Source organism: Pteronotus mesoamericanus, unplaced genomic scaffold, assembly GCF_021234165.1.
Source record: "Pteronotus mesoamericanus isolate MK-2021 breed Mesoamerican mustached bat unplaced genomic scaffold, CSHL_Meso_final contig_169, whole genome shotgun sequence".
Lineage (NCBI taxonomy): Eukaryota > Metazoa > Chordata > Mammalia > Chiroptera > Mormoopidae > Pteronotus > Pteronotus mesoamericanus.
The window spans coordinates 13,212,697-13,223,566 of NW_026555068.1; the positions used below are offsets into that span (position 1 = coordinate 13,212,697).

General features: G+C 44.4%; 1 protein-coding gene across 1 annotated transcript; it reads left to right on the top strand.

Moving 5' to 3' along the window:
- Nucleotides 1-3,296: 3,296 nt before the first annotated feature.
- MBOAT4 (membrane bound O-acyltransferase domain containing 4) lies at nucleotides 3,297-9,342 on the top strand. Its single transcript, XM_054565795.1, has 3 exons — nucleotides 3,297-3,415; nucleotides 6,036-6,260; nucleotides 8,379-9,342. The coding sequence occupies exons 1-3, from the start codon at nucleotides 3,297-3,299 to the stop codon at nucleotides 9,340-9,342; spliced, it is 1,308 nt and encodes a 435-aa protein (XP_054421770.1).
- Nucleotides 9,343-10,870: the final 1,528 nt, after the last annotated feature.

The window sequence follows — 10,870 nt, forward strand, 5'->3', positions numbered from 1 at the left end:
GCACCTGGATTCTGCAGCTGAGCAGTCTTCTCTGGAAAGTGAGCTCTTGGAGCCAGAGGGGAGCTGGCTTATGTAGAGAGAAGTCGCTGTCCCGGGTCCCTGGTTGGTCAGAATAGAGCCTCTCTGATTGGTCAGAGCTGCGCCGCTCTATTTGGATGGGGAAAGCCTCAGTCCTATTTGTTGTTGAAATAGGACTCGGGGAACTCCTTGATAAGGGCTGGCTCAGGTGGCAGAAACACAGTGCAGGCTGGCAGGCAGGTAGGTTAGAGGCTTCTTCATTAAGTGCAGCTTGCATGAGAGGTTCCTGTGCAGAAATGATTGCTAGGCTATTGTTTGGGTTGTTTTGTTGTTGTTGTTTTGTTTTTTCCCTTTCCCAGTTAGCCACAGGAGCCCTCCTTAGTCCTCAGGGTTCATGCAACCTAGTCATCCATGGTTTAAACCTGCGTCTGTGCTGTGATCAGTTACTAAATGTATAAATTACCAATGGAATTTAGAGATAGGGTAAACACACTCTGGAGGAGTTGGCTAATTGAATACATGAGGACACGCAAAGAGTAAGAAGCATGCTAAACATGCAGTCCCTTGGCTATTGCTATCTGTAATAGCTAAAATGAAAGAAAGCTCTGGGTCAGAACGTGATGCTGGACAAAACAGATTTGGGTCAATCTGAGCATCAGCTACTAGGCTTAAAGCTGCCCACAAAGGGAAAAATGCCAGCACCAAGAAGTTAGCCAATGTGAGCGGCAGGACTCAGAGTTCCCTGCTTCCAATCATAGCTTGGACTTCCTGGTGCTCAGCCCCGATCTGGGAGCCCATTCAGAGTTGCCTCATTAGAACAAACGATGCTCCTAGTTCTCTTGCCATTTAGGAATTTACAAAGGTTTTAGGAACTCTGTGTCAGGAACTGGGAGCAGAAACCTATATATATATACTTTTTTTTCTGTTATCTCGCGGAAATAATTTAGAATATTCTGTTGTCCCCAAGCATATAAATACCAATTCATTTTCAAGAAATGGTTGTTTAATTAATTAATAACATGAAAGACTTCCATGGTATATGTATTAGTCAGTGTTCTCCAGAGAAACAGAACCAATGGTGATACAGAGATAGATAGAAAGATGGATGGATGGATAGATAGATGTGGATATAGACATATGCATATTGGGGCTGGCAGGCCTGCAATTTGTAGTAGACCCACAAGCTAGAAATTCAAGGAAGAAGAGTTGATGTTGCAATCTCAGGTCCAAAAGCTACATGCAGGAAACTCAGACAAGGTTTCTATGTTACCGTCTTGAGGCCCAGTTGCTTCTTTTTTGGGGAAATCTGTCTTTGCTCTTAAGGCCTTCAACAGATTTGAAGAGGCCCACCCACTGTTTTACTCAGTCTTCTGATTTAAATGTTAATCTTATCTTAACATTGTTTGCCTAAACAGCTGGGCAGCATAGCCTGAACTGACACAAAATTAACCATCATAGCATGATTATACAAAGGACCGTTTTATCAACACTGGGTACCATGTCTAGGGCCTATAAACTTTTCAGGGACCTACAAGATGATTGAGACCTGAAAATAAAATGTACCAATTTCAAAATACAAAAAGAAAAGAACAAGTAGGAATTAATGAACATTTTTTAATGGCTTTTTTTTTAAAGATTTTATTTATTTATTTTTAGAGAGATGGGAAGGGAGGGGGAGAGAGAGAGAGGGAAAGAAATATTGATGTGTGAGAGATACATCAACTGGTTGCCTCTCACACGCCTCCAGTTGGGGACTTGACCTGCAACCCAGGCATGTGCCCTGACTGGGAATCGAACCAGCGACCTTTTGGTTCTCAGACCAGCCCTCAGGCCACTGAGCCACACCAGCCAGGGTGGAATTAATGAACATTTAATTCAGTGACAAAAAGCATAACTTTTTTTGTAACAAATCAACTGCAACTCAATTCTTCCGTACCAAGCAATTATATTTAATGGGAAATGCGGTTGCATTTAATATGTTTAATATGATGTGAGCTCACTGATTGCTTAGGAAGCCCTCTCCTCCCCATTAATTGTTCTACTGTTTGTCAAGGTCTTTGCACCATCTGTGACCTGGAGTAAGCGATCCATCTGCTTGGAAACATCCTTCCAGAGCCAATTTAAAAGCATTTCCACTTCTCTTGCTTTTGAAAAATTCCCTGCCTCTACCAATAATTGCTTCTTTATTTATCTGCAACAGTGGGCTCCTGACATTTCTAGTTCTTTAAGGAAAGTATTTGTTGCCATTTCTGTCTTCCTTGGAGATTGAGAGCTACTTGAGGTCAGGGGCTATGTCTTATTCATCCTCATATTTCTACTGCTTAGCACAGGTCTCTCACAAAAACATGGTCCTTGCCCTTACAATGCTTTTGTAGCAGGTTACACTGTCCCCGTCCTTTATGGGAGGCTGCTTGCTCTTGCACGGGTCTTTGGAGATGAAAAATGGCCGGTCTTGGAGAGCGCTGTGATGTGCTGGGCTCAGTAGGTGGACTCTACCAGCCACGAGATGGCCGTTGTTCTTGTCCCCGCTCTAGGCATGTCTCCTGTATTTGTCTCACCCCGAAGAGCAGCTTCTCTTTAAGTGTTTCCTCTCCACACTTTTGCTTCCTTAAAACCTTTTTAACTTCAGCAAGTATATACTGAGTGCACAGTATGTCCCTGGCATTGTTCTATGTGCGGAGGGGAAACAACAATAAACAACAAAAAAAGGCCTTTCCTTGCAGAGCCCACATTTGTAGCAGGGGGACAGGCAACACACCAATCAAGAAATAGACTTATAAGGGGTGTTGACAGATACTGTGGGGGAAAAAAGTAGCATGTGGAGGACAGCGGGGGTTGGAAGGAGGAATCTTCTTACCCTTTGAAAACCTACCTCCCTTCCTCATGTTCGTGTTCTCATCCCTCCTCCCCTCAGCCCACAACTGGGAAGTAAGATTTTTCTTTAACTTAGTGAAGAAACTATGACAGTCAGATGGCTGGAAAGACAAATACCGTGGTATGTAAATTAAACAAAGCCAGAACTTCGGAAAGCAATGGTTTTAGTACATGTCATTATTAAGTAACATGACCCCCAATATATTTGCGTTTCTATAGTGCCATTTGCTTTATCAGAGAGCTCACTTATGTGCTGCTATCGCCACTGCTTTTGTTTGCCTCTTGCCGGCCCAGGCCTTGCCAAACCTTATAAAAAGATCAAAGAGAACCTGGCTGAGGATTCTGTTGCAGGAAGGCACCAGCTAAGGACTCTGGAAAGGACAGTATCTTTTGTCCAGTGCACAATGGGTTGGCTTCAGCTGTTTTTTCTCCATCCTGTCTCACTTTACCAAGGGGCTGCCTTTCCTTTTGCACTTCTGTTTAATTACCTATGCAACATGGATTCATTTTCCACTCATGCCAGGTAGGTTTGATAGCTAATTTTGTTCTTATATCTGTGAATGCTATGGTAGGTCAAAAAAGACGGATTGGAGTGCAGATGTGAAGATTACATACACTGGTTGTTTTAAGGTGTCACTGCCACCGGTTATGATTACTTGATCACAAATGTGTCTAATAGGGTAAAGCTGAACTGGAAATTGACATCGTGTCTGCATTGATTCAGCCAAAGTTTGATAGGTTCACATTAAATGAGAAGGTATGAAAAGAAACTGGGAGAGATGGCTGCGGAGGTGGTACAAGAATGCCCCAAGGGGATGTGTGTATACACCAACCCTACGCCAAATGTGTTCTTGAACAGTTGTAATTTCATGGAACACTATCATGTTCAATACAATTAAATTTTATTAAACATATATAACTAAATGTGATTTTAAAATGCCTTTGTATGATTTTTTAGAGAAGTGAAAGAAGTCAAAGCAAATTTTGTTAGATTAGCTCTATCTCAATCTGGGGTTCAAAAATTATTGTCACTAGAGAATTTGTAACTTGATTGAAATGATGTTTTAATAACTAATAAACTCAATACATTAGAGACCATTTCTATTTTTTTAAAGATTTTATTTATTTTTTAGAGTAAGGGGAAGGGCAGGAGAAAGAGGGAGAGAAACATCAGTGTGTGAGAGAAACTGGGAACCTGGTCCGCAATCCAGGCACGTACTGGTTTGCAGGCTGGCACTCAATCCACTGAGACACACCAGCCAGGGCAAACAGTTTCAATTTTTTAAAAAGTTTTGTGGAATATCCTTCTGCAAAGTGAAAATCCATTGCCAAAGGGCTACTTCCTCATCACTTGTTTTGGAAATTAGGATTTCACATATGGGGGTGTTCTTAAGTAAGATTTAGCTGTTATAACTGGTTGATGGCCTCTATCTTCATTTAGTAGTTGGGGGAGGCAGTTGTAAAAAAACTTTCTGTTCAGAAAGAATCACAAACAATAAAGCAAAACAAGTGCCAACTCAGGGTTAATTCCCATAGGATTGAGATTGCTGGCTTTGGAGGCAGCTGGTGTGTCCCGGTGCCCTCAATTTGTGTGTGTGTGTGTGCTTGTTTACATGAATAAACTCTCAAGTTGATCTGTAAAATGGAAATAATAATACGTATCTTCTGGGGTTATTATAAAGATTAAATAAAAATGTTTCCTCTAAAGGGATTATTAGCACAATGTTTAGAATGAAATAAGCACGTAAAAAATCGTGCATCCTGCATTGTACGGGTATAGACACTTTGTTGTTTACAGATACTCAGGGCAGTTGCCTCCAGGTAGAGCGTTGTCAGGCTTCCCCTTGTTCTGTATAAGGACTAAGTGTTCCTCTTGTTTTCCGAGGCAGGAATATGAGGGCTTGGACGAGTGTTCACAGCGGGGAAAGTAGGGAGGAGCTAGCCCAACATAGGCTCTAAGAGAAGCACACGAATGGCCCAGGGCCTGTGTAATAGATTTCACTCTGAAGCAATGGCCAGTCTCCTTCAAGAAAGAAGCTTTCACCACAGCACGCATATCACTGTGCCACGCTGCCATGGTCTGTGCCTTGTGAGGCACAGTCCTCTTTGACTCAGTTTTCCTGTCCCTGACTAGTCGGTCTGTGTTTTGCACCTTTTCTGACCTTTTCATTCAGATTTATTAATTTGGCACCAATTAGAAATAAACAGTCCTCCTTATACTGTGACATCGCCCAGGCCTCTGCGGCTTCTCAGGGCATCCGCTGGCTGCAGAGGGAGGCAAGCTGCACAAACCACTTCATTGATGTGGCTTTTTACAACGTCAAAAGCCACTAACTCGTGGTATCTTTAAGTTGCAGTAGAGAGGATTAAGGAGAGAGATATAAAGATCTTCTAATTGAGTTTTCAAACACTGATCAAAGGAAGGCATTGAGTGTTTCTTCTTCTCTCTGAAACGGTTCAAGACAATGCAGCCCTGTAAAAAGGGAAGAGATTCATCTTTTACTTTAAATAATTTTTAGTTTTCAATTACAGTTGACATACAATATTATATTAGTTTCAGGTGTACAACCCAGTGATTAGACATTATATAACTTACTAAGTTAGAATCCCAATAAGTCTATATCTGACACCATCCATAGTTATTACAATATTATTGACTATATACTCTATGCTGTACTTAACATCCTTGTGACTGTTCTGTAACTACCAGTTTGTACTTCCTGGTGACACGATGTCTAGAGAGATCCCCTCGATCCTCAGTGACAGATTGATATCACTTTCATACCGCTATATTTTGAAGATGTTCCTAGTGGGAAGCCTTCCAGACCTGTCACTCACAGGATTTTTAGGGGCAGGTATTGTTCCTACTTGAATGGTGAACATCAAAAAGAGATACCCAGGGTCACTAAGGCAGGAATCAAGATTTGCCTCTCAAGGTAATCATCCACAAATTCACTCGGGCTCTTTCTCCCATCATTCCTCCCTTCAGAAGAGAAAAAGGAAGATTTGGGAGTGATAACAGTAAGACTTCTTGAGGGGTTATGTGAAGCCTGCTTCAATTGGGTTATTCAGAGTGACATCTGAAGTGACTCATGGGTTGCACTGTTCTGAGTCAGCCTCACGGGTTGTGCCTTTTCTTTCAGGCACCTCTTTCTCCTGACTGGAGGAGGCATCTTGGCCTTGGCTGCTATGGGTTCCTTTGCTGTGCTTGTCTTCGTCCCTGCTCTGTGCGCTGTGGTTCTGATCTGCTCCCTCGGCCCACAGGAAGTCCACAGGTGCACTTTCTTCTTTCAGATGAGCTGGCAGACGCTGTGCCACCTGGGTCTGCACTATACTGAGTATTACCTGCAGGAACCCCCTTCTGCCAGGTAAAGCAGTGTGTCCATTTGGCTGTACTGAGCTGACCACGGGTTTGTAGGCACTGTGGTGAGAATTGAGTAGGAATCTGAATATCTCCACATTTGAGCCATGTGACCTAGAGCAAGTCATTTAAGCTCCCACAGCCTCAGTTTCTTTTTCTGAAAAAATGTGTGTGTGCTGGCAGTGGGGTATAACAATACCTATCTTGCAAGGCTCTTATGTTAGAGATAATGAATTACATGTAATTATATGACTGCTAACTACCACATGTTACCTACAAAGCCCAGTCTGGCACTTAGCTGTAATTATCAGTGTGCCAGAGGAACGGGTTGGCCCAGGAGTCGCAGGACCCACAGAGGAGGTGGCGGCACTGACTAGGCATGGTTTGCTAGCCTTTGTGTGGGTGGTTTCAATGTCAGCAGCCTGCCCTCCCCTTAGCAAGACAGGGAAGTACAAATCCATTGTAAACCTTGCTGCCTTCCCACAGCACCTGCTGTACAAGAAAGAGTTGTACTGTCATCGAGACTCAGCTGTTCCCATCCTCCCAGAAGGAAGAAAGTCACCCGATCTAGAAAAGGAAAAGTCAGGCGTTAATTACAGCCTAGAAGAATGTTTTCGTGAACCAGTGAAGATTACGAAGATTAGGGGGAAACATGTCTGTGAGATCTTAGGGCCTATGTTTCAGGTTCCTCTGTCATCACAGTTGATGTGGCTCCATGGTCACTCAGAGAAGTGGGGCTTTGACCTGTTGAGGTGGGTCACCTCTCTGGCTCCAGCCTGCCATTGATTCACTCACTTTGCCATCCCTACCAAGCCTAGGATCCTCTTCTCCTGTTTCACCAAAGCTTCAGGGTTTGCTGCTTTGAAGAAAAGGCAAGATGGCAGGTGGGTAGGGGGCAGGGAGTACTGACAGGGACGTGATGGATTAGGATTTCAGTGGGAGGAACAAGCCCTGCAGGACCTGGCTGGCTAGGAGGAAGGCTGAGCCAGAGCTGAAAGGGGAAGCCGTACTAGTTTGCTCTGACATAACAAAATACCACAGACCATGTGGCTTAAACAGCAGAAATTTATTTCCTCTGGAGGCTGGAGTTCAAGATCAAGGTGCTGTAGGTTCAGCTTCTTCTGGGGCGTCTCTCCTGGGCTTGTAGATGGCCTTCTTCCCCCTGTGTCTTCATAGGAGGGTCTTCCTCCACTATGTGTCTGTGTCCTGATCTCCTCTTATAAAGACACCAGTTGCATTGGTTTAGGGCCACCCTAATGACCTCATTTTAATTTACTTACCTCTTTAAACACTCTATCTCCAAATACAGTCACATTCTGAAGTACCAGGGGTTAGTACTTCAACATATGATTCTGTAGGGGACACATTCAGCTCTTAACAGAAGGCAAGTGAAAGGAGATTGGTGGCATTTGAAGGCTACTTTGCATACTGTTAAGAGAAGTGAAAAGGTCAGTTGTCCTTAAATCCCCAGATGTGCAGACAGAAACAGCAGTGATTGGGAAACATGCTATTTTCTCTTCATAGGAGAGCCCTCCTAATTGTAGAGTGTGTCATTGTAATTTTCATTTTTTGCACAATAATCTTGTCAGCGGGATCTTCTCTACTTTGTGATGGTGAGGCAAGGTCAGTCAGATGACTGACTGGCTAAGAACTCACCTCACATTGCTAAGGACTCAGCGCACACGCTGACCCTCTGGCCTGATTCATGTCCGTAGGCACAAATCCCTAAGTCAGGGACGGGTTTGTTTTTAAAATCTTCAACTTCCTATGATCTCTTCACTACTAAGCTTTTCTTTCTTCTATGGTAAATGTCTCCCAGGCCCCTGACCCTAATCTTTATAAGCTAAGCCCGTTAGAAATGTTATTATCAGTATTTCCCCACAATATTCCTTGTCATCTTTTGTTTGCCTCTCTAATGATTTATCTCCCCATCTATGTTTTGATCCTGCCGGGGTTCGCCTGTGGTTCCGAATTACCCCAAGGGTCTTTTGGGGGCATTCCAGGCCATGAGATTGGTCTTGATTGTTCAGAACGTCCCATTTGCTGTGAAGTCATGTGTGAGGGACTGCGATGGGATAAAATAAATACGGAATGTTTTTTACATTTAAAAAAAATTGTTTTTCAGGTTCTGCATCACCCTGTCTTCCCTCATGCTCTTGACCCAGAGGGTCACATCCCTCTCTCTGGACATTCGTGAGGGGAAAGTGGAGGCAGCATCAGGAGGCGTCGGGAGCAGGAGCTCTTTGTCTGAGCATCTGTGTAGGGCGCTGCCCTATTTCAGCTACCTGCTCTTCTTTCCTGCTCTCCTAGGAGGTCCTCTGTGTTCCTTCCAGAGATTTCAGGCTCGTGTTCAAGGGTCCAGCTCTTTGTGTCCCAGGCACTCTTTCTGGGCTCTCACCTGGAGGGGCCTGCAGATTCTGGGACTAGAGTGCCTAACGGTGGTCATGAGCAGGGTGGTGAGCACAGGAGCAGGACTAGCCAACTGCCATCAGCTCCAGTGCATCTACGTCATGTGGTCCACAGCTGGGCTCTTCAAACTCACTTACTACTCCCACTGGCTCCTGGACGACTCCCTCCTCTGTGCAGCGGGCTTTGCATCTGAGTTTGGTGATAGCCCTGGAGAGGAGGGATACATCCCTGATGCGGACATTTGGACACTGGAAACAACCCACAGGATATCCTTGTTTGCGAGAACGTGGAACCAAAGCACAGCCCGGTGGCTCAGACGCCTCATATTCCAGCAAGGCAGGGCCTGGCCGCTGTTGCAGACATTTGCCTTCTCTGCCTGGTGGCATGGCCTCCATCCAGGACAGGTGTTTGGCTTCCTTTGCTGGGCTCTGATGGTGGAAGCTGACTACGTGATTCACACCTTTGCCAATTTGTTTATTAGATCCTGGCCGATGCGTCTGCTCTACAGAGCGCTCACCTGGGCTCACACTCAACTCATCATTGCCTATATAATGCTGGCTGTAGAGGTCAGGAGTCTCTCCTCTCTCTGGTTGCTGTGTAATTCTTACAACAGTGTCTTTCCCTTGGTGTACTGTATTCTGCTTTTTCTACTAGCAAAGAGAAAGCATAAAGTAAACTGATATCTTTCTCCAGCCTTCATCTTATACATCCGTGAAACAGAATTTAGAAAGTGCTAGACGGTGTGATGATGCAAATATTTGAACTTTTCCTTAACAAAAAAAAATTTTTTTTATTGGATGAATATACCAGATGTCTTGCTATAGAAATTTAGGTATCTACTTTAAAAAGTTATTATACTGGCACTGAGGGTCCAGAAAAGAAAAAGACATGGTTTTTTCCCTTAGGGTTTACAGTTTTGGTGTGGAAGCAAAGTTAGAGTAAAACGATACATAAAAACGTAAGGCACTGTGAACACACGAACATCCAAAAATCGAGTGTCCGATTGGTCTGCTTGATCCTGGAATGTGAGTTTAACAAGACAACAAAACAATCCCTAAATCTTATTAAATTGGTTTGTTACATGAACTAGAGTTCTTGTTCTGGCCCATTTCTTGGCCCAAGCAGGTTAGTATTTTGACAGATCATGCTTATCTTCTACAAATGCAGGAAAGGGTCAGCAGCATCTGCCTGATAGGCAGGAGCCTTGGACAAGTGAATGAGATTCTGCAGGTCAGGGAAGTACTAGAGCCAAGTAACCCATGGAAACAGCCCCCGGTGGACATCTACCGCTGGAACCCTGGCCTGTCACCTTTTATCAGTCTAATCACTCTGAAGGAACCCGTATAGCCCTTCAGCAGACTCAACCAGTTGTTTGAAAGTATTGCGTGAGTTTCTGGTGATTAAGAAGTCCCTGAAAATAGGATAAGTCATGATAACTGAAAAGCTGACTGCTGGCAAAGCCACAAAATTTGCCTTCCCAAGATCAAGGAACTGTGGATGCCATTTGGGCACTGAAGTGGCATTCCCTGGTAAACGCCCCGTGAAAACTTCAGGTCATCTCTTGACCTATTGCTTTGGAGAAGCCGCGCTCACCGGGCAGCCCTGTCCCCCTGGTGCACAGGTAGCTCCTTGCCTGAGCTGGCCCCTCTGTTAACAGCTGCCACAGCCATGGCTCTAAACAGGTACCGCAGGTTTAGCAATCCACTTCTCTAAAGGAGACAATCTGATTGTGTGTGTGTGTTTCTAACCATGTAGTTTTCATAAAGCAGACACTGGGAGAGTTCACTGATAACACATCCAACCTGTTGACTCACCAATCCTTGTTCACTCCCACGAGAACATGGAAAAGGAGGCTCAGATGGAGAGTTTTAAGGAGTTTCTCCTGGCGGGTATCAGGTCTTTCCAACTAGGAAGGTGACAAGAAAGCCAACTTCTACATCTGCCCAAAGGATGCTGCTCAGCCCACATGCCTCTGACCTCCTGGGAGCAATGAACTGCTTCTCTGTTCACCTGAGAGGCCCTGGCAAACAGCCTGCCAAGCCTGGGTAAAGGGCACGGGATCTAACAATGAGGACAAGACTGGTGGGGAAGCAGGTTCTGTGGGTGTGAAAGAACAGACTAGGGGCACTTGGAGAGGCCAACAGATTCTGGGCATTGCCATGACCAATTGCTATAAAAGAATAAATGGCAATCATTCGTAATTATCCT